The sequence below is a fragment of the Pan paniscus genome, chromosome 12 (genome assembly GCF_029289425.2).
Source record: "Pan paniscus chromosome 12, NHGRI_mPanPan1-v2.0_pri, whole genome shotgun sequence".
In the NCBI taxonomy this organism is placed as follows: domain Eukaryota; kingdom Metazoa; phylum Chordata; class Mammalia; order Primates; family Hominidae; genus Pan; species Pan paniscus.
In genome coordinates this window covers 63208275-63232783 of record NC_073261.2, presented here as the reverse complement: position 1 = coordinate 63232783, position 24509 = coordinate 63208275, and the positions used below count along the sequence as shown (strand labels likewise).

The 24509-nt window shown below is 35.5% G+C and overlaps 1 protein-coding gene across 12 annotated transcripts in view; it reads right to left on the bottom strand.

Moving 5' to 3' along the window:
• Positions 1 to 24509, bottom strand: part of WDPCP (WD repeat containing planar cell polarity effector) — a 730102-nt gene that overhangs the window by 57796 nt on the left and 647797 nt on the right. For 9 of the 12 annotated variants that reach the window (XM_055107901.1, XM_003830886.6, XM_034953245.3 and 6 more), the window contains one exon: positions 16115 to 16277. In XM_055107901.1, the coding sequence (XP_054963876.1) occupies positions 16115 to 16277 (163 nt within the window). Of the gene's footprint in view, positions 1 to 16114; positions 16278 to 24509 lie in introns of those variants that run through there. The other 3 variants (XM_063594912.1, XM_063594913.1, XM_063594914.1) reach the window with 1 other exon arrangement.

Genomic DNA, 24509 nt, shown 5'->3' with positions numbered 1-24509 from the left:
CAAATCTACTGGAAACATATTTACTAAGTTTTCCTTCACCAAATTTGAAGTTTTCAGGTATTCTTTGTATATATATATTTTTCAGCATTGCATTCTTTATCCTCTCCTTCTACAGCTCTAATGTCATGAATGTTAGACCTTTTGGCATTGCCTCACAGGTCCCTCGGTTCATTTTTTAAAAAAAATATGTTTTCTTTGTTGTTCATTGGATACTATCAATTGATCTGTCTTCAAGTTCATTGACTTCCCTTTGTTTTCTCTATTCTGCTATTATCAAACCTATCAATGAGTTAAAAAATTTTGTGGTGGCCAGGCATGGTGGTTCACACCTGTAATGCCAGCACTCTGGCAGGCTGAGGTGGTTGGATCATTTGAGTTCAGGAGTTCGAGACCAGCCTGGGTAACATGGTAAAACCTCATCTCTACAAAAAAAAAAAAAAAAAAGCAAAAATTAGCAGGGTGTGGCGGCATGCCCCTGTAGTCCCAGCTCTTTGGGTGGCTGAGGCAGGAGGATTGCTTGAGCCCAGGAGGTTAAGGCTGCAGTGAGCTGTGATTGCACCATTGCAATCTAGCCTGTGAGACAGAATGAGACCCTGTCTCAAAAAAAAACTTTTTTTTTTTTTTGGTTAATTTACTTTTGAATTCTTTATTTGTTTCTTCTTTATACCTTCTATTTCTTTTTGATACTTGGGGTTTTTTTGTTTGTTGGTTTTTTAAAGAGATAAGATGTCACTAGTTGCCTAGGCTACCCTCCAACTCCTGGGCTCAAGTGATCTTCCTGCCTCAGTCTCCCAAGTAGCTGGGACTACTGGTGCATGCCACCATGCCTGGCTTGTTTCAGTAATTTTACTGATTGTTGGAGCTCCTTAAAGTTTGTCAGATAATTCCAACATTTGTCATCTCAGCATTATTGTCTTTTACTAATCTTTTCTCATGTGAGTTGAGATTTTCCTGCCGCTTTATATATCAAGTAATTTTTGGTATCCTGGAAATTTTGAATATTTTAAGACTTGATCTTGTTAAAATTCTGTGATGAATGTTATTTTTGTTTTAGCAAGCAATTATCTTATGTTTAGGCTTCAAGTTACAGTGTTCCTCTGTGAGCTATGGTATGTCAGTTTACTTTTCAAAGCCTCTTTGCAGGGCTGTTTGTCGTGCTATTTGGTGATATTTGCAGTGCTGTCAGTGTGTGTACCATCCAGTAGCAAATATATAACCTGGGTGATAGTTTATCTATCAGTTTAGATCTCAAAGTCTTTTATATACTGGTTAGAATCAGATCCACACATGCATACCCTGGGGTAAGCCCTGGAGTTTATAAACAATTTAATGGGGTTGTTTTCACAAGCTTTCATGTCTGCAATCTCCTTTGGTGCTTTCTGGATCCAGGAAGCTGCATCTTTAGTTATCTTATGCTTCCGTGTACCTCCATGGTTGCACTTGACTAGGCCCAAGTGGTGATGAACTAAAGGAAAACACACTAGTAAACTTGCCATAGGTTCAGAGGCATCTTAAGTTCTTGTCTTCGTCCTTATTTCTTCTGTATTATTTACTTTTCAGACTCCCCAAACAGCTGCTCCAATATATTCTACCTAGGATTTTTAGCTGCATTCAATGGGTGAGACAGGAGGAATGTGCTTACTCCATCTTACCGGGAACCAGAACCTGATAATCGTGATTTTTAAGTGAGTATATAGTATCTGTTATTTAGATATACTGTAATTTAGTCATTAATTCCCCACATATATTTTTAGGTCATTCACTTATACAATAACAATGTGATTAACATTTTTATGTTTATATTACAAAAATGAAATTTAAAGTTATGGCATTTTTGGGCTTTTGTTATATGTTGCTAAAATTAGTTTCTGAAAGATTGATACTGATTTACAAATTTGACCATCACAAAGAATATTGACCACAATTCATTAAAACACATCAAATGATATTTAAAAATCCACATGAACCTCCCCTCCCCTACTACCCAAACAGTGGCCACTACTGGGGGTTGCTGGGTTAATTTATTATCCTAAAAACTGATAAATCTAGGGAAGTTATCAAGCATTTACTCTGCCTTTCGAGGTAACTGAATAGTTGATAAGGAAACTTTTATTATGTATAGAATTACTCAAACTTATAAATGCAGAAGGAGTTACAAAATTAGAAAATCATCATTTCACAACCCCTAATAAAATAATCTAGGCAATGTTCATCAGTGATTTAAAAAACATCAGGTGAAAGGTTGATGGGGAAGTTTATAATGGAGAATTCCATTAATCAGTCTTTGCTTCACTAAAAGACATTATATACCTCATGTTGTGATGTAATAGGAAGCCCACAGCACCATCTACTATGCATTACTTGGGACACAAAGCAACAATTTCCCCAAATTTGCTTATAGAACCATAAGTAAGAAAGCAAAATAATAAAAATGTATAAATATAGGGGATTTGCAGATGACATGTGCTCTTCTCCCTTGTTCCAGATATGCAGTGTATCTGTGGGAAGAAGCATACAAAGCTTGATGTACGTTGAACCATAGTTAATAGATATGGTCTGTAAGGAAAATACTACATGATGCTGTGGAAGTGAGTCAGGGCATACTTAAGGAATTTTCTGGGCCTCTGCCATATCTGCAGAAGGCAGTTCAGTACCCTTGTCTAGCTCCGTTTTCAGTTGTGCAGGAAACAGCAAAGACAAAAGCATCTATTATTTAGTTATAATTTTTGCATATATATATATAAATGGCGCCATATTCCTTATGTGCTTTTCACTTTCCGTAATTCCCTCTCTGAAAGTCTGAATTTCTTAACCTTTTTGTCACTCCTTCTTGACACAGAAAGGTATGTGAACCTAGATTCAAAGAATATGGCACAGAGATAATAAATAGACCCAAAGAAATAGTGAAAAGGACATTTCTGGCTGTTCTGCAATGGCAATATTTCATGATTTTGAAACACACACTTCAATATTTCATTATTCACTAACAAAGCTGCAGGAGTTCCATATCTGAGAATAACTGCTTTCAGAAAATAAAACAAAAAAAGCCCCTTAAAGTGAATCAATTTAAACTGGGGTTGAAAATCATAATAAATGGTGACAATATAATTTGACTAAAAATAAGAGGTAAAAATATATAGATAAGCTTATTTTACTTGTATTAATAAAATATATGTTGTAATTTCAACTGTTCATAAATTCATTTTTTTCTTTTTTTTTTTTGACACGGAGTCTTGCTCTGTTGCTCAGGCTGGAGTGCAGTGGCACGATCTCAATTCACTGCAACCTCCGCCTCCTGTGTTCAGGCGATTCTCCTGCCTCAGCCTCCTGAGTAGCTGGGACTGCAGGCGTGTGCCACCACACCCAGTTAATTTTTGTATTTTTATTTTTAGTAGAGATGGGGTTTCATCATGTTGGCCAGGCTGGTCTTTAACTCCTGACCTCAAGTGATCCGCGTGCCTCAGCATCCCAAAATGCTGGGATTACTGGCGTGAGCTACTGTGCCCAGCCATCTGTGCGTAAATTCTTAGATGGAACAAAGTCAGTCAGTTTGATTTGGAGAGTGGGGAATGGTTCTACTTTTTCTGACCAAATTGTCTTACAGTATGATATGGCATATTTAACTTCATATTCAACTTGCACAGCATACAAGTTCAGAAAGAGGACCATTTTTTTTTCAAAAAATATTCAAGGACTTAATCACTTTTCTGAGGGATTCTATTAATACTTTGATAAATTCATTTGCAGTTTTATTATTCTTGTTGAATTTCTCTTTTTAATTGGTCTAAGTTCCTTTTCCTGATTTATCAATAGTTTTACATGAGATCTGGACATTTCTGTAACATCTCTTTCATTGACTTCATGAAACATTGTTTTTACAAGATTTTTAGTTGTTTTGAAATATGTTTGTATTGCTGTGTTGGGTATTTAAAGAGCTGACAATCAGTGAAAATACTGATAAACTAATATTTCATAGGTGTAGATAAATGCTAGTCTTCACTGAGGAGGGATATTTGAATGGGGAGAGGACTGAGTTTACAAGTAGTTAACTTATTATTAAATATTTCATGTTATAAGGACTATTGTTCTATGTAAACTCATAACTACAGGGTCTCAGATAATGAATATTTGGGTAATTAGGAACCCCTGTAGTTAAAAAATTATATCTTTGAATGCAACTTATGAAGTTTGAATGCTCTGAGCTTTGTGGGATAAAAGTACTATGCAAATAGTAAATGTCACATGAAGTCCACTAATAAAGGTTAAGGATTTCAAAATATGTAATATAGATAAGGCTTTATACATGAAATTATACCTCATTTGACTTAGTTACTAAAAAGAAAATGAAACATTCCAAGTGAAAACACTTCTTAAAATACATAAATTTTGGTGCCTTAGATTTTCTAAGGTTTTCATTTGTCTAGTTCTGGTACTGGAGAACTAACTGCAGTTCCATAAAAGAGCTGTGAATCTATAAAGCAGCTCATTTCCTTCCAGCTTTTCTTGAGACATATTAAAGCCACAATAAAATATAACTTCTCCTACTCAATAAGCTTTAGTGGATCAGAAAAAGAAACTAAGAAAATAGGCCAGATTAAGCTGGAGAGAAAATGGAAATCTTTTTGTTCTTCAACTCCCATTGTCTTTCTCACATTATCAGTTTTCTTAAAAATAGCTATAGAGTCAGTGAAAACGTGTAAACATCTTTAGATTGCCAAATTGATTATACCCTTTCATTTTTATGTTTTAAAAGAGCTTAAGATTGTTTATCTTCTTTGGAAAGATGTTTAAAATTAGACACATTTAATCATATACCAAGGCTTAGAAAAGGATGTCTCTAGTGAGTTTCTGGTTTTATAGGCAGCAAACATAAAGCACCTGGTGGGCACAATATGAACTTACAGTTTTATGTAATATACATTAAAGCTACCTTAAGAGCTCAACACACTGGAAATGCTTAGTATATTCTACATTTATTTCAGTTTAAGATACAGAAATGGACTCCTAGACATATGCCATATGTTCTCCTCTCATGCCAAGTTAACAAGAATTAAAAGACTGAGATGAATAAACAAGGTCAACTTAGGCTGAGCCAAATTAGACAACAGAATAATTGTCAGATTTTCTGTTGGCAGGGACAGTTTGTTTTGAGCCAATCTTCATGAATTATAGGCTGTAATTTTTTTTTTCTGGTAAGTCTACTGCCAGGCATTCTGTTGACAATTTCTTTGTTTTGTAAACACTGAAAATTTTCATCCATTATATTGTTTATAGGCACACACCAGGATTCTGAATAGATCAGTATATTTGGTTTGTTCCAACTTAAAGGAAAACTGCTTAGACATGAATCAAATAAAATCACGCCAAAATTTAACAACTTTTAACAAGATAGTATTTCATTTGGAGTTTCTTATGTATGAATTCAATACTGGTTCATTATAATAGCAGGAAACCAACCAATATTGTAGTTAATTTCTAGCTGTAAATATCAAAGTAGATATATTTACTGCAAATACAAGGTTTATTTGTTCTACAATAAATAATTTTAGACCTTGGAAAGGATAATCTAATACAAATGAGAAAATTGAGGCAACCAGAGAAGTTGACTTATTTGAAATACAAGAACTAGTTTAGGGCTGTACCTAATCTAATTATTTTTAATTTAGTCCTAGGATCATTCATTTTGTTTATACAGTGTCTGACATGGTTTAGATCTGTGTCCTCACCAAATCAAATTTGACATTAGATATGTCAAACTGTAATCTCCAGAGTTGGAGGTCAGACCTGGTGGGAGGTGATTGGATCGTGGGAGTGGTTTCTCATGAATGGCTTAGCACTGTCCCCTTGGTGCTGTTCTTGTGATAGCAAGTAAGTTCTCATGAGATCTGGTGGTTTAAAAGTGTGTGGCACCTCCTCCCAAACCCCTCTATTCCTCCTGCTCTGACCATGTGAAGTGCTGGCTCCCCCTTTGCCTTCTGCCATGACTGTAAGTTTCCTGAGGCCTCCTCAGAAACTGAGCAGATGCTAGCATCATGCTTCCTGTACAGCCTGAGGAAGAGTGAGCCAATTAAACATCTTTTCTTTATAAATTACCCAGTCTCAGGTATTTCTTTATAAGAATGTGAGGACAGACCAATATAATATTTAAGGCTTTATTACACACAAATGTGTATGTATAAAGACGTAATTTATAACAACACAAAGGAGCAAGAGAGAGGAATGGAGCAATACAGGAGCAAAGTTTTTATATACTATTGTTGTTAAATTGATATTAAAACAAACTAAGTTGTTATAAATTAAGATTTATAATCATCAGGTGAACCACAAAAGAAAAATCCTCCAAAGAAATTACAAGGGTATTAAAATACCTACTTAACACAAGAGAAGGCAATAAGTGAGGAATAGAGGAATAGCTACAAGGAATGTAGAATATGACAGCAAAATGACTGATGTAAATCCTGACTTATTTAGTAATTACATTAATAATAAATGGATTAAACCCTCCAATTAAAAGGAAGAGATTGGTGGAATGAATTTAAAAAGAATCACTTTCAAATCTTTTAAGATATGTGACACTATGTAAGAGACAAAGTGGAAACTTTAAAAGAGAATTTAAAAAATATATTGTTTTTCTTACGTAAAGTAAGTGTCCCTCAATTCCTGTTGTGTTTTCATCAGGACTGGGAGCTGAATTGAGCTGAATTTTGTCAAAGGCATTTTCAACATCTATATAAATAATTGTATGATTTTTATCAACCTTAGATCTATTAATATGGTATATGATATTAATGGATTTGGTAACACTAAAACAACCTTGTATTTTCAGGGTGGATCCAAGTGTTGGATTTTTTTCACTAATATTTTACTTAATATTTTTTACATGAATGATATTGGCTTGTCATTTTTCTGTGGAAAAGTTTTTCTTTATTTTCAATGCTTTGGAATAATTTATAGAGCATTCGGAGTATCTGATCTTTGAAGGTTTGGTAGAATTCTACCTGGTCATCTGGGCCTTTTGCTCTTTTACAGGGTAATTTCTTAATAATCTTGTCTATTTCTTTTATGAAAATTGGTGTGCTTCAGATTTCTAAATTCAGTGGTGGACACTTTTGGCAATCTGTATTTATCTAGTATATTATCTATTGTTTTCTAAGTTTCCAAATTCATTTGCATAGAAATTTGCGAAGTAGTCTCTTATGATTAAAAAGAAAAAACCCTCCCTTGTTTAAATGGTTAATTTCTCCCTTCCTCCCTCTGCCATCTCTTAATTTTATATGTTTTGTTTTCTCTCCTTTTTTTGATCAAGTTGGTCCATTTTGTTGTTTCAAAAACATTTGGATTTGATATCTTACTACAGTTTTTTGTTTGTTTGTTTTGTTCTTTGTCTTCTACCTGAGGTGTCAGTAATCTATGGCTTATGGACTGGTTGCCTGTTTTTGTAAATAAAGTTTTTTGTTTGTTTTGTTTTTTGCTTTGTAAATTTCTTTTTTTTAATTTTAATTTTAATTTTTTTATTTTGAAACGGAGTCAAGCCCAGTCGTCCAGGCTGGAGTGCAATGACGCAGTCTAGCCTCAGTGCAACCTCCGCCTCTCGGGTCCAAGCAATTCTCCTGCCTCAGCCTCCCGAGTAGCTGGGACTACAGGTGTGTGCCACCACACCTGGCTAATTTTTGTATTTTTAGTAGAGACGGGGTTTCACCATGTTGGCCAGGCTGATCTCAAACCCCTGACCTCGTGATTCGCCTGCCTCGGCCTCCCAAAGTGCTGGGATTACAGGCATGAGCCACCGTGCCTGGCTAATTTTTAATTTGTTGGATACGTAGTAGGTGTATATATTTATGGGGTACATGAAATTTTTGAGACAGGGTCTTGCTCTGTCACCCAGGCTGGAGTGCAGGGGCGCGATCAGCTCACTAAAACTTCTGCCTCCCGGGTTTCAGCGATTCTCATGCCTCACTCTTCCTGAGGCGTGTTCCACCACGCCTGGCTAATTTTTTTGTATTTTTAGTAGAGACAGGGTTTCGCCATATTTGCCGAGCTGGTCTCGAACTCCTGGCCTCAAGTGATCTGCCTGCCTCAGCCTCCCTAAATGTTGGAATTATAGGCATTAGCCACCGTGCCTGGCTGTACATGAGATATTTTGATATAGGTAAACAATGTGTAATAAGCACATCAGGGTAAATGAGGTGTCCATCACCTAAAGCATTTATCATTTCCTTGTGTTACAAACATTCCAATTATACTCATTTATTTTTATTAAAATATACAATAAATTACTGTTGACTGTAATTACCCTGTTGTGCTATCAAATACTAGATCTCACTCATTCTATCTGATTGTATTTTTGTACCCATTAACCATCCCCACCACCATCAATTACCTTTCACAGCCTCTGGTAACCATTATTATATTCACTATCTCTATGAGTTCAATTGTTTTAATTTTTAGCTTCCCACAAATGAGTGAGAACATGTGAAGTTTGTCATTCTGTGCCTGGCTTATTTCACTTAACATAATGTTCTCCAGTTCCATGTAAATAAAGTTTTATTGGACCACAGCCACATCCGTTCATTTATGTATTGTCTATGACTGTTTTCGTGCTACAACAGAGTTAAATAGTTGCAGCAGAGAACATATGGTCCATAAGCCTAAAATATTTACACTGAAGCCATTTAGGAAAAAAGTTTGCCAATCCCTGCTCTGCCTCATTAATTTCTGGTTTTATCTTTATTATTTCTTTCCTTGTGCTTTATTTTGGTGTAGTGTCTTGTTATTTTTTAAAGCTTTTGAGTTAGAATTGTTCCCTTTTCTCATTTTTTTTTCTGGTAAAAGTGCTTAGTGGTATCAATTTTCCTCTGATTATTACTTAAATACATCCCATATATTCTGATATGTAGTGTTTTATTATAATTACTTCTTAGAAATTTCATGTTGTATTTCTTCTTTCATCCAAAAATTGTTTAATAAAAGGTTTTAAAATTTCCACAAGAAAGGGCATGTTGGTTCTTGTTAAACATTGCTGGTTGTATTACATTGTGATTGGAGAGTGTTTGTAATATTTAGTGAAATTTAATGATATATTTTGGCAAGTAACATACCTTTTTTGTAAATAGTCCATGAATTCTTAGGAAGAAAACTTATTTTCTTTTATCAAGGAATAGAATTTGATGAATATTCATAATATCTACATTATTATGTTTAGGTATTATTTCTTGTTACTTTTTGCCTACTTGATCTATTCTGTAGTAAGCATAGTGAGTTAGGCTGGGTGTGGTGGCTCATGCCTATAATCCCAGCACTTTGGGAGGCCAAGGCAGGTGGATCACTTGAGCCCAGAAGTTCAAGACTAGCCTGGGCAACATGGCAAAACGCCATCTCTACAAAAAATACAAAAAATTAGCTGCATGTGGTGACACATGCCTGTTGTCCCAGCCACCCAGGAGGCTGAGGTGGATCACCTGAGCCCAGGAGGTCAAGACTGTGGTGAGCCATGATCACGCCACTGCACTCCAGGCTGGGCAAGAGTGAGACCCTGCCAAAAAATAAATAAATAAATAAAGGAATAGTAAGTTAAAATCTCCTATTATTCATATCTCTCTATATCTCCTTGCATCTTTTATAGATTTTCCTTTATAAAGGTGACTTCTATATTATTTGTTGTACAAATATTCTTAAGTGTTTTATCTATGTGAAATTTGCATTAATTTTTTTTTCTTTGTTGGATTTTATGCTTTTGGGCTTGAATTCTGTAATTAGTATGGTTACTATTGGTTTCTTATTATTTTCATTTGCCTGAATATCTTTCCCCATTCCTTTATTTTTACCCTTTCTGAATCATTTTATTTAGATGTATGTCTTTCTTACAGTACATAGCTGGATCTTGCTTTATGAGCAAATTGAATCTTTTTCTTTTAATAGGTGAGGTGAGTCCATTTACATCAATTGATATGACTGATATGCTAGGTTTCAACTCTTTTACTAATATTTTATAATTTTGTGAATTTTGATATATTTGCTGTGTTTCTCTCTGAGGTATGTGTTTCCTTTCTTCTCACTTATTTATCACTTGAGCCCAGGAGTTGTGGGCTGCAAAATGCCCATTGGGTACCACACTGAGTTTGGCATCAACATGGTGACCTCCTGGGAGCTGAGGACCACCAGGTTGCATAAGGTGGGGTGAACCGGGCCAGACTGGAAAGGGGGTCAATCAGTAGTGGGATTGTGCCTGGTGAATAACCATTGCACTCCAGCCTGGGCAACACAGTGAGACTCCATCTCTTAAAAAAATAAAAAGTAAATGGTAGTTAGTAAGGCTTGTGGTTTTGTTCTAGTGGTTACCTTTGTACTTGTGTCTTTTCTAATGCCTTTAGTCTCTTCTTTTCCTAGTTAACCTTTTATTATGTGGCATATGAGATTTTATTGTCTCTTTTAACTCCCAACTATTGGCTATACAACCATCAGTGAGCTTATTCTATCTTACTCTTTCACTCTCTGTTCCACTCCCATTTTCTGAAGTTGTATTACTTCTACTTAACATACAGTATTTGTATATGGGTCTTCCACCCCTTTTATCTTCTGCCTACATTTATATTTATTAAAATATAGTCAGTCCTTGTACTGACACTTTGTTACTCATCTCATGGTTAGATGAAACTCTTCCTCTAGTATTCCTCAAGAAGGGTTCATGGGTACAGAATTTCCTATATTGAAAACTGTTTCTTTTAGCGTTCATACTTGAAGGAGATCATGGATGACTATACTATCCTTGGTTCACACTTTCAGTCACTGAGTTTTTGAAAACTGTAGTTCTGCTTTTGCCTTGCCTTATATTTTATTTTTTTGAAAAGTTTGATACTTGTTTGAAAAGTTCGATACTTTTTTCCTGAAAGTGCACTTCGGGTGTCTGAGAAAAATTAGAACAATCAGCTCCAAGAAATATCCTAGCTATACTCTTATATTTCAATGATTAATTTAAAAAATGTTTAGGGCCTTCTGGTAAAAAGATCAAATAACTTACATAAGCAAAAGTACATGAATATATTTTGCAACATTTTCTTGGATTTTTAGTTTCAAGTATTCTGTTACATTGTTTTATTTTTTCTTTTTCAAGGAATCCAATTATACAAATGCTGTTGCTTCTCTGTCTTATCTCCCATTCCATTACTTTTTCTTTGACTTTTTTACTTCTCATTTTCATTTGTTTTCCGCCATTTTCAATGTTTTTAATTAAGTTTTATTATGAGTTTATTCTCATTTGGGTACCCTGTAACTTATTTTTCATTTTTGGATAATATTATGCTTTTTATTTTCATTTATTTGTTACAGTGGACTTTTTTTTTTTTTGAGACTCTATCACTCTGCCACCCAGGCTGGAGTGCAGTGGCATAATCAGGACTCATTGAAGCCTTAATGTTTAGGGCCCCAAGCGATCCTCCTACCTCAGTCTCCCAAGTAGCTGGGACCGCAGGCGTGGACCACCATGCCAGGCTAATTTTTTTTTTTTTCAGTAGAGATGAGGTCTCGCTATGTTGCCCAGGCTGGTCTTGAGTCCCTGGGCTCAAGGGATCCTCCCACCTTGGCCTCCCAAAGTGTTTGGATTACAGGTGCAAGCCACCACACCTGGACAATTTTCTTGGTGTCTTCTTCCATCCCTCCCTCCTCCTCTCCTGTCCATTTCTATTTTCCATTTTTTTCTTTTTCTTTCTTTCTTTTTTTTTTTTTGAGATGGAGTCTCACTCTGTCACCCTGGCTGGAGTGCAATGGTGCAATCTCAGCTCACTGCAACCTCCGCCTCCTGGGTTCAAGCAATTCCCCTGCCTCAGCCTCCCAAGGAGCTGGGATTACAGACGTGTGCCATCACACCAGGCTAATTTTTATATTTTTAGTAGAGATAGGGGTTCACCATGTTGGCCAGGCTAGTCTTGAACTCCTGACCTCAGGTGATCCGCCTCAGCCTCCCAAAGTGCTGGTATTACAGGCGTGAGCCACCGTGCCTGGCCTCATTTTGTCTTTATAATTCAGAGTGGGTTTCAATATACCCAGTTGCTTATTCCAATGTATCTAATTCTGCCTGGTGTGGTGTTATACAGTTTTCTTTGACATCATGATTGTTTTGGGGGAGGATAATTTTCCTTAACTGATGTGTGTAGTTTTCATTTTCTGTTACTTTGTATGCAACTGTTCATCTTTTTCCTGCTTATTTTTGTGGTATTGGCTATGTTTTGTGAGATCCTAGTTCAGTGGGGTCCTCAGTAGAGCAAAGTCTAGGCACTTGTTAGCATATATTCATCGAATAGACATATAGATCAATAGAGCAGAATGACAAATCCAGAAATAAACACTTAACACCTATAGTCAGTTGATTTTTGATGAAGGTATAAAGGCAATTCAGTGGGGAAAATGAGTTTTTTTTTCCTCAAAAAAAAAAAACACTGGGGAAACGTGTATTTCTATGTACTACATAATGACCTTAGACCCTTATTCACATCCTACATAAAAATTAACTCAAAATGGACTTTAAGAGCTGGAACTATAAAACTTCTAGAAGAAAACATGAGAAAATATCCACATTTTCAGATTAGAAAGAAATTTAAGTACAACACATAAAAGACAATCAAAAAAAAGAAAAAATTGCTATCCTTGGCTTCACCAAAATTTGGAAACTTTTGCACTTCAAAAGACACTACTGGAAAATGAAAAGGCAAACCACAGACGGAGAAAATACTTGCACATCAGGTATTTAATAAGGAACTTGTATTCAGAATACATAAAAGTATCTTACAATTCAATAACAAGACAACTAAAGAATGGACAACAAATTTGAATAGTTATAACAACAAAGAATGCTAATGAGCAAATAAGAAATGTTCAACATCATTAGTTGTTAGGGAAATGCAAATTAAAGCTACAATTAGATACCATTCTTCACCCAACAGAATAGTTATAATAAAAAAACATTGACAATATTAAATATTGGTGAGGATACTGAGAAATTGGAACCCTTATATATTGCTGGTGGGTATGTAAAATGTTACAGGCACTTTGGAAAACAATTTGGCAGTTTCTTAAAACTAGCGAATTAAATATAAACTTAGAATAAGACCCAGCAATTCAATTCCTAGATATCTGCCCAAGGGAAATGAAAATATATGTCCACTTAGAAACTTAAATGTGAATGTTTACAGCAACATTATTCATAATAGCCCCAAAATGGAAATAACCCAGATACCATCAGCTGGTGAGTGGATAAGCAAAATGTGGCACATCCATGTAATAGAATACTATTCAGCAATTAAGAAGGAATAAACTACACATTACATGAGCCTCAGTAACATAATGCTAAGTGAAAGAAGCCAGATACAAAAGACAATATATTGTATGACTTCATTTATATGAAATGTCCAGATTATATGATTTCATTTTTATAAAATTTCTCTAGAGACAGAAAGCAGAGCAATGTTTGCCTCAGGCTGGGTTAGGAGAGTGGAAATTGGGCATAAGGGAACTATTTGGGGGTGATGGAAATGCTCTAAACCTAAACTGTGGTGATGGTCATACAGCTTTATAAATTTACCAAATATCACTGACTTGTATACTTACAATGGGTGAATTTTATGGTATATGTAAGTTATATCTCAGTAAAATTGTTTCTAAAGAAGTATCCAGATGTGGTGGCTCACGCCTGTAATCCCAGCACTTTGAAAGGCCGAGGCAAAAGGATCACTTGAGCCCAGGAGTCTGATACCTGCCTGGGCAACATGGTGAAACCCTGTTTCTACAGAAAAAATACAAAAATTAGCCTGGTATGGTGGCACGTGCCTGTAGTTGCCGTTGCTTGGGAGGCTGAGGTGGGAGAATCACCTGAGCCTGGGAGGTCAAGGCTGCAGTAAGCCATGATCGCACCACTGCATTCCAGCTTGGGTGACAGAGTGAGATGCCGCCCCCCACCCCTCCAAAAAATAATAATAAAGAGGTAGGACTTCTAGGTAGCTGAAGATAACAGCAGTAGCCTATGTTCTAGCTCCCAATACTTCTTTTATAAACAATACAGAACATTATACAAGGAAAAATGAAACTACATGACAATCATGTTCTTAGCATGACTTGAAGACAGAGAATGTCCAAACTTCAAAATAATTGTAAATAAAATGGAAAAAACACCAAATGCCAATGCATGATCTCTCTAGCTCCTGATATTCTGGTACATTGGAGCATGGACTACAGGGAAGACGCTATAAAGTACCATGCAGTCTGAAGAGGCAGTTTTCAAAAAGATAGCTTCTCAGGGAAAAGGCAGAAAGAGAGGGGCACTTTTGGCATTTGGGTGTGAAGGAAGAAAGAAGCATAAGGAGGAAAATACTGGACAAGAGAAAACCAAAAAATGAGAGGTCATACAATCCCATCAAGAATTTGTGGGCTGGGTGTGGTTGCTCATGCCTGTAATCCTAGCACTTTGGGAGGCTGAGGCGGGTGGATCACCTGAGGTCAGGAGTTTGAGACCAGCCTGGCCAACATGGTGAAACCCTGTCTCTACTAAAAATAAAAAATAAAAAATTAGCAGGGCACAGTGGTGGGCACCTGTAATCCCAGCTACTATGGAGGGTGAAGCAGGAGAGTCGTGTGAACCCAGGAGGTGGGGGTTGCAGTGAGCTGAGGTCATGCCATTGCACTCCAGCCTGGGCAACTAGAGCGAAACTCTGTCTCAAAAAAAAAAAAAAAAAAAAAAAAAAAAAAAAAAAAAATTGTGGAGAGCTTAATTAGCCCCTCTTTGTTTTTCTCATTTCCAGCCTCTCCCTGTTGAATTTTTGGCTAGTTTGCCATTCTGTCACTTGCCCTAATGAGGCGGGCAGAACTGGCATTTCCTATCAAGTTTGTCAATTTTACTGACAATAGTTTGCTACTTTTATTAGACAATGCTGCTAGGCAGAGTTTTCCCACCCTCAGCTCAAGTCAGCTGTTGGTTTTCAAAGCCAGTCCTACCATGGTAGAATTAGTTTGGGGATGGGCAGGAGGATGGAAGCAGCTTCAGGCAAGAAAATAAGAGACTTCTACTTTATTACTAGAAGTTCAGCAATTTTTCATGAATAAATGCTTCTCAATTTGTTGTTTGCCTTTGTGTGATTTCCAAAGCCCAGAAATGATGGCTTTTGTCTAGTTTTATATTTGTTTCTTGGGGAGAGGATTTGCTGATATCCAAATAAACTCTTTGATACTTGGAAATCCTCCCCCTCTTTATTTGCTGTTAATGTGTACAGTTTGAGGCATTTTTCTTGAGGGTATTATAGGTGGGTATGTATAATTGATATATACGTATTTTTTAATGTGGCCTCTTTACAATTACTGAAAATAGGATCCTCAAAAGCAGGGATGTTATGCATAAACCAGGGAACAGATCTGACCCACTGCCTATTTTTATGAAGTTTTATTGTAACACTGCCATTCTCATTCATTTATATATTGTCTCTGGCCACTTTTTTACTGTAACAGCAGGATTGAGTAGTTGCAAAAGTTTGTCTGGGCTGCAAAGCCTAACATATTTGCTCTCTAGCCCTTTACACAAAAAGCTTGCTGACCCTTGCTTGAGAGAATCATTATCATAATTAATATTATAATTACCACTTTAACATTATTACTTTTGTTTGTTTTTAAAATTTCATATTTATTCTTTATCTTCTCAATAACCCCATGTAGCAAACTGGACAGATATCAGATATTTAAACTATCATTTATCAGATTTCAAAAACTAATGGTAAACTTGCATTAAATAAATATTATATAAATTATAATTCAAACTACATATTCTAAAAATTAATATTTATTAAAGGTAGCCTAACAATCCTAGAATTTAACAGCAGAATACAAACAATTCAATATGTTATAGTAATTTCATTTTGGCCCAGAGTAACATTTATTGTAGCAATATTATTTTTACATTCACTTCTGCCATTCATTATGCCTGCTCCAAATAACCAAACTACTGCAAAGTCTGAGCCATGAGAAATGCAAATTTTTCTCCTTGACATTTTGAAATATTCTTGCTTTGCTATTAGTTCGCATTTGAACAGGTAATACTAAATACTTTATGGAGCAATTTCCTCAGTTCAACATTTCTTACCTGTTAGAAGAGCCATTCAGTATTCTTTGTTGTAAAATATGTCTGTGGGTTGGGCAAGAGGGAGGGAGGTTATCTGGAAATGAGTCTTCTCCTTGAGGTGCTAAAGACAGGCCAATAAATGCTTCATTTAGCATATCCCCTCTGTCCAAGGGTCCCAGGAGTTCTGTTAAAAATGATTAATATGTGAGTGAAATACTAAGTACAATTTCTGCTAACTCCCTTATAAGTAAGATTACAGAACAACATTCACATATCCCAGTGGAACTTTTTTCTTTGTCAATTTCAAAATCTTGTTGTCCTAGTTCCCTATGACTTCTGTCATTCTTATACTTACTTCAGCAGTTTGATAACAGAATAGTGAATGTTTTCAAGTATAGATTTTAAAAAATTCATTTATATCTTGCTTATGTGTAGTGTTTTTAACGAGCATATTATTTATAAAATTTTTTTGTTTTTGTTAGCCAATTACTGGAATATTTTATCTTGGAATATTGCAGGAAGTGATTTTACTCTTTCACATATAGCACATAACTTGAAAAGAAAAGGAAAATATCTTTCCCAATATTTGCTTTCAATTAGCATTTTAAACTTTATAGGGAGATATATACTCCCATATCTTAGAGATGTACAGAGGTGTATAGAGAGATATTGGCAACTTTGACAGGGCATTGTTTAAAAATGTTGTTTGAAACATAATGAAGCTGTGAAAAATATATTTTTTGTAAGAAACATAAACCTTACTAAAAACCAAAAAAAAAACCTCTTAGGACCACCGTGTATGGCAAAACATATTTTTTACCATCTTAAACATTTTAAAGCATACAGTTCAATAGTGTTAAGTATATTCACATTGTTGTGAAGCAAATCTCCAGAACTTTTTTGTCTTGCAAAACTGAAACTGCACCCATTGTACAATTCCCCATTTGCCCCTCTCCCAGTTTGATAACCAACATGTTATTTTCTGTTTCTATGAATTTGATAACTTTAGATCTTGTATAAGTGGTATCATACAGTATTCATGTTTTTGTCACTGGCTTATTTCACTTAGCATAATGTCCTCAAGGTTTATCCGTGTTGTAGTATGTGACAAGATTTCTTCCTTTTTAAGACTGAATAGTAAGCTGTTGTATGTATATACCATGCTTTGTTTTTCCATTCTCTATCTATTGACATTTGGGTTGCTTCCACCTCTTGCCTATTGTGAATAATGCTGCTATGAACATGGATGTGCAGATATCTCCGAGACCCTGCTATCAATGCTTTTGGACATATACTCAGAAGGGGGATGCCTATCATACAGTGGATCTATCTTTAAATTTTTGAGGAAATGCCATACTGTTTTCATTGTGGTTCACCATTTTACAATCCTACCAACAGTGCACAAAGATTCTAATTTCTCCAAATCCTTGACAAACTTGTTATTTTCTGTTTTTTTAAAACTAGTCATCCTAATGAATGTGACATGCTACCTTATGGTTTTGATTTGCATTTCTCTAATAAGTGATACTGAGCATCTTTTTATATGCTTGTTGGTCATTTGTATACCTTCATTGAAGAAATGTGGATTCAAGTCACTTGTCCTTTTTTTCTTTGAGACAGAGTCTCACTCTGTTGCCCAGGCTGGAGTGCAGTATCACAATCATGGCTCACTAAAGTCTTGACCTCTCAGGCTCAAGTGATCCTCCCACCTCAGCCCTCTTGAGTAGCTGGGACTACAGGTGTGTACCACAATGCATGACTCATTTAAAAAAAACATTATTGTAGAGAGGGGCTTTCACTAGGTTGCCCAGGCTGGTCTTGAACTCCTGGGGTCAAGCAATCTTCCCACTTCCTGTGGTGGCTCATGCCTGTAATCCTGCCTCCCAAAGTGCTGGCATTACAGGCATGAGCCATGGCGCCCAGCCCCCTTGCCCATTTTTAATTAGGTTGTTTTTGTTTTTAAGTTGTAGGAGCTCTGTATGTAGTCTAGATATTAATGCTTTGTCAGATTTGCAAATATTTTCTCCCATTCCTTAGGCTGTCTGTTCACTTTATTGGTACTTTATTGTGTCCTTTAATGCATAAAAGTTTTTAAGTTGGATTAAGCCCCATTTGTAGTCCCATTTGTCTATTTTGCTTTTGTTGCCTATGCTTTTGGTGTCACATACAAGAAATCATTGTCATATCCAATATCATGAAGCTTTTCTCTAATGTTTTCTTCTAGCAGTTTTATACTTTTGTTTCTTATGTTTAGGTCTTTAATTCATTTTGAGTTAATTTTTGTTTGTGGTGTAACAAAAGGGTCCAACTTGCTCTTTTGCATGGGGATATCCAGTTTCCCAGCAACGTTTGTTGAAGAGATAGTTCCTTTTGCATTGAATGGTGTTGACATCTGTCAAAAATTGTTTGACCATATGGTTAATGGTTTATATCTGGGCTCTCAATTCTGTTCATTTTTGTTGGTCTATATGTCTGTGTTTATGCCAATACTAATGTTTAGATTACTGTAGCCTTGTAATATGTTTTGAATCAGAAAGACCTCTTTTTCACTTTTCAAGATTGTTCTGGCTATTCAGCATCCCTTGTGATTCCATATGAATTTTTAAATGGATTTTTCTATATTTCCAAAGATGCCATTGGGATTTTGATAGGGATTGCACTGAATTGGTAGATTACCTTGGGCAATACTGACATTTTAACAACATGAAGTATTCCAATCCATGAATATTGGATGTCTTTCAATTTATTTGTGTCTTTAATACCTATCAGCAGTGTTTTCTAGTTTTAAGTCTTTTACCTCCTTGGTTAGGTTTATTCCAAAGTATTTTATTCTTTTTGATGCTATTGTAAATGAAATTGTTTTCTTGCTGTCCTTTGCAGATTGCTCATTTTTAGTGTCAGAAATGCAATGAATTTTTGTATGTTGACTTGTATCTTGCAACTTTGCTGAATTCAATTATTCTAAAGTTTTTAAATGGGATCTTTAGGGCTTGCTGCATAGGAAATTAAGATATCTATAACCAGAGACAATTTTACTTCCTTTCTGATTTTGGTGCCTTTTATTTCACTTGCATAATTGCTTTGACTAGGACATTCCAGTATTATGTTAAATAGAAGGGTTCGTGAAAGCAGGCATCTTTGTCTTGTTCCTGATCCTAGAGAAAGGGCTTTCAGTTTTTCACCATTGAGACTGATGTTACCTGTGGTCTTTTCATGTATAGCCTTTATTATGTTGGAGTATTAATAGTTTCCTTACATCCTAGTTTGTTGAACATTTTTAGCATGAAAGAACATCAAATTTTGTCAAATGCTTTTTTTTGTGTGTATCAATTGAGATGATTATGTAGTTCTCATCTTTCATTCTGTTAATGTGATTAGAATGATTTTCTTATGTTGAACCATCCTTACTTTACATCAGTAAATTTTACTTGATCATGGTGTATTATCTTTTTACTATGCCTAAGAATTTCGTTGGCTGGTATTTTGTTAATGACTTTTGCTCCAATATCTATCAAGAACGTTGGTCTGTAGTTTTCTTTGTCTTCATCTGGCTTTGTTACTAGGGTAACGCTGGCCTTATATAATGAATTTTGGATTTTCCCTTCTTTTAATTTTTTTGGAAGAGTTTGAGGAGAATGGGTGCTAATTCTTTAAATATTTGCTGGAATATTCTAATGAAGGCATGAGGTCTTGGGCTTTTCTTTGTGTGGAGTATTGGTTACTGATGCAATCTCTTTAATAGTTGTAAGTCTGTCCAGATTATGTAATTCTTCATTATCCAGTCTTGGTTAGTTGTGTGTTTAAAAGATTTTGTCCATTTATGTAAGTTTTCCAGTTTGTTGGCATATGACTGTTTGTAATATTCTCTTACAACCCTCTTTATTTTATGTCGTATTGGCTGTAATATCCCCTCTTTCACTTTTGATTTTAGTTATTTGAGTCTTCTCTCTTTTTTTTAATTAGTATACCTAATAATTGGTCAGTTTTGTAGATATTTTAGAAAAACCACCTCTTAAGTTTTGTTGATTTTTTTCTATTGCTTTTGTATTCTGTATTTCATTGATCTTTGCTCTAAACTTTATTATTTTCTTCTGTTAGCTTTGGGTTTAGTTTGTTTTTCTTTCTTTTCAGTTTCTTAAGGTACAAAGTTAGGTTATTAATTTTCAATCTTTCTTCTTTTTTAACGTAAACATAGCCATAAACTTCTCTGTTAGTACTGTTTTCACTGCGTCTCACAAGTTTGGGCACTGATATGGCTTGGATGTTCCCTCCAAATCTCATGTTGAGATGTAATCCCCAGTGTTGGAGGTGGGACCTTGTATTAGGCTGTTCTTGCATCACTATAAAGAAATACCATACAACCTGAGCAACATGTCAAAACCTCATTTCTACAAAAAGTACAAAAATTACCTAGGCGTGGTAGCTCATGCCTGCAGTTGCAGTTACTCAGGAATTTGAGGCTGGAGAATCGCTTGACCAGGGAAATGGAGGTTGCAGTGAGCTGAGACTGCACCACTGCACTCCAGCCTGGGTGACAGAGTGAGACCCTGTCTCGGGGGGGGGGGGGGGAAGAAATATCAGAGACTGGGTAATTTATAAAGAAAAGGGGTTTAATTGACTCATTGTTCTGCAGGCTGTATATGCATGATGCTGGCATCTGCTCAGCTTCTGGGGAGGACTCAGGGAACTTTTCCTCATGGAGGAAGGTGAAATGGAAGGTGACTGGATTATGGGGGCAGATTTCTCATAAATGGTTTAGCACCATCCCCTTGGTGCTGTCTTTGCAATAGTGAGTTCTCATGAGATCTGGCTGTTTAAAAGTGTGTGGCACCTCCCCCTTCTCTTTCTCCTTCTCCAGCCTTCCCTTGCTCTTCCCATTTCACCTTCTGCCATGAGGAAAAGCTCCCTAAGGCCTCCTCAGAAGCTGAGTAGATGCCAGCACTGTGCTTGTAGAGCCTGCAGAACTATCAATAAAACTTCTTTTCTTTATGAATTACCCAGTCTGGAGTATTCCTTTATAGCAATCCAAGAATGGCCTAACACAGGAACATTTTTTCATTTTCATTTGTCTCAAGAGGCTTTCTAATTTTCCTTGTGATTTCTTCTTTGACCTGTTGTTTAAGAGTGCATTGCTTAATTTTCATGTATTTGTGGATTTTCCAGTTTTCCTTCTGTTGTTGATGTGTAGTGTCATTTCACTGTAATCAGAGAAGATATTTTCTGTGATTGCTGTCTTTTAAAATTTGTTAAGATTTGTTTTGTGGCCTTCATGTGGTCTGTTTTGGAGAATGTTGCATGTGCACTTGAAAATAATGTGTTTTTTTGCAGTTGATGGGTGAGTGTTCTGTATATGTTCTGTTCTTTATATAGACCTGGAGGTCATTATCTTAAGTGAAATAACTCAGAAAACAGAAAGTCAAATACCATATGTTCTCATTTATAAATAGGAGCTAAATACTGTGAACACATGGAAATAGAGTGTACAATAATAGACACTGGAGCCTCAGAACAGTGGGAGGGTGGTAACTGTGTTGTTGAAGACCTCTATTACTTTTTTTTGGTATGCATTTAAGGGGTACAAGTGCAGTTTTGTTACATGGATATACTGTGTAGTGGTAAAGTCTGGCCATTTAGTGTAACCACCACCTGAATAATATACATAGTACCCATTAATTTATTTCTCATCCTTTACCCACCTCCTACACTACTGAATCTCCAGTGTCCATTATTCCATACTTTATGTCCATATGTACACATTATTTAGCTCTCACTTGTGAGAACTTGTGGTGTTTGACTTTCTGTTTCTGAGTTATTTCACTTAAGATTATAGCCTCCAGTTCCATCAATGTTGCTGCAAAAGATGATTTTATTCTTTTATATGGCTGAGTAGTATTCCATTGCACATATATACTACATTTTCTGTATCTAGTCCTTCACTGATGTAAACGTAGGTGATTCCATCTCTTTGGTATTGTGAATAGTGCAGTGATAAACATATGAGTGTGGGTATCTTTTAGATCTAATTATTTTTCCTTTGAGTAGATAGCCAGTAGTGGGGTTGCTGCCTAGAATGGCAGTTCTATTTGCAGTTCTATGAGAAATCTCCATACGGTTTTTCATACAGGTTATACTAATTTACATTCCCACTAACAGTGTGTAAGTGTTCCATTTTCTCTGCATCCTTACCAACATCTGTTATTTTTTGAATTTTTAGTATTAGCCATTATGACTTGCGTGAAATATGTCATTGTGGTTTTAATTTGCATTTCTCTGATCGTGAGTGATGTTAAAAATTTTTTCATATCCAGGTTAGACATTTGTATGTTTTCTTTTGAAAAAATATTCATGTTCTTTGCCCATTCAGTAGTGTAGGAGGTGGGTAAAGGATGAGAAAATATTTATGTTCTTTTATTTGTTTTTGTTGTTGTTGAGTTGTTTGAGTTCCTTGTATATTAGTCCCTTGTTGTATACATAGTTTGTAAATGTTTTCTCCCATTCTACACATTGTCTGTTCTCTTATTTCTTTTTGCTTTGCAGAAGTTCTTTAGTTTAATTAAGTCCCATTTGTCTATTTGTGTTTTTGTTGCATTTGCTTTCGAGGCCTTAGTCATAAATTGCTCATCTAGGCCAATGTCCAGAGGAGTTTTCCGTAGGGTTTCTTCTAGTATTTTTATAGTTTCAGGTCTTACATTTAAGCTTTTAATTGATCTTGAGTTGGCTTGTAGATGGTGAGAGACAGAAGTCCAGTTTCATTCTTCTGCACAGGTAATCCAATTTTCCTAGCACCACTTATTGTAAAGGATGTCCTTTCCTCAGGGTATGTTTGTGTTGACATTGTCAAAGATCAGTTGTCTGTAGGTATATGGCTTTATTTCTGAGTTCTCTATTCTGTTACATTGATCTGTATGTCTATTTTTATACAAGTACCATGCTGTTTTGGTTACTATAACCTTATAGTATAATTTGAAGTCAAGTAATGTGATGCCTCCAGCTTTGTTCTTTTTGCTTACAATTGCTTTGGATATTCAGGCTCTTTTTTCATTCTATATGAATTTTAGGATTGTTTTTTCTAATTCTATGAAAAATTACATTTTAAAAATAGGAATTACATTCAATCTATACCTCTGTATGGTTGTTTTTTTAATGATATTGATTTTTGTGATCCATGAACATGGGAGGTTTTTCCATTTGTGTCATGTATGATTTCTATCATCAGTGTTTTGTAGTTTTCCTTGTAAAGATCTTTCACCCCCTTGTTTAAAATATATTCCTAAATATTTTACTTTTTTTGTAGCTATTGTAGTTCTTGATTTGGTTCTCAGTTTGTTGTTGATGTATAGAAATGACACTGATTTTTGTACACCAATTTCATATTCTGAAACTTTACTGAACTTATGAAATCTGGGAGTCTTTGGGATTTTCTAGGTATAAGATCATATCATGAGCAAACAGAGATAAGTTGACTTCATCTTTTCCAAATTTGGATGCCTTTTATTTCTTCTCTTGCCTGATTGCTCTGGCTTGGGCTTCTAGTATGTTGAATAGGAGTGGTGAAAGTGGTCATCATTGTCTTGTTCCAGTTCTTCGGGAGACTGCTTTCAAATTTTCCCTGTTTAGTATAATGTTTTCTGTGGTCTTATCATCATATATTGCTTTTATTATTTTGCAGTATGTTCCCTCTATGCCTAGTTTGTTGAGGATTTTATCACAAAAGGATCCTTAATTTTATCAAATGCTTTTTCTGTATCTATTGAGATATTTATATAGTTTGTTTTTAATTCTTATGTAATGAATCAAATTTGTTTACTTGAGTATGTTGAACTATACTTGCATCTTTGGAATAAAACCATTTGATTGTGATGTATTATGTTTTTGATGTGCTGTTGTATTGGGTTTGCTAGTACTTTGCTGCAGATTTTTGCATCTATGTTCATCAGAGATTTTGGTCTATAGTTTTCATTTTTTGTTGTGTGCTAGTCTGGCTTTAGTATCAGAATAATACTGGCTCTGTAGAATGAGTCAGGGAGGCTTCCCTTCTCATTGAAGTTTTGGAAGCATTTCAGAGGGCATTGGTACCAGTTCTTTGTAGATTTGGTAGAATTTGGCTGTGAATCCATTTGGCCCTGGACTTTTTTTTTTTTTTTTTTTTTTCCTTAGGAGACTTTTTTATTACTGATTAAGTGTCACTACTTGTTATTGGTCTGCTTAGGATTTCTATGTGTTCAATCTCGGGTGGTTTTATGTTTCCAGGAATTTATATGTCTTCTAGATTTTCTAGTTTGTGAGTGTAGAGATGTTCATGGTAGTCTTTGATGATCACTTGTATTGTGGTATCAGTTCTAATGTCTCCTTTTAAATTTCTGATTGTTTATTGGATCTTCTGTCTTCTTTTCTTGATTAGTCTAGCTAGCAGTTT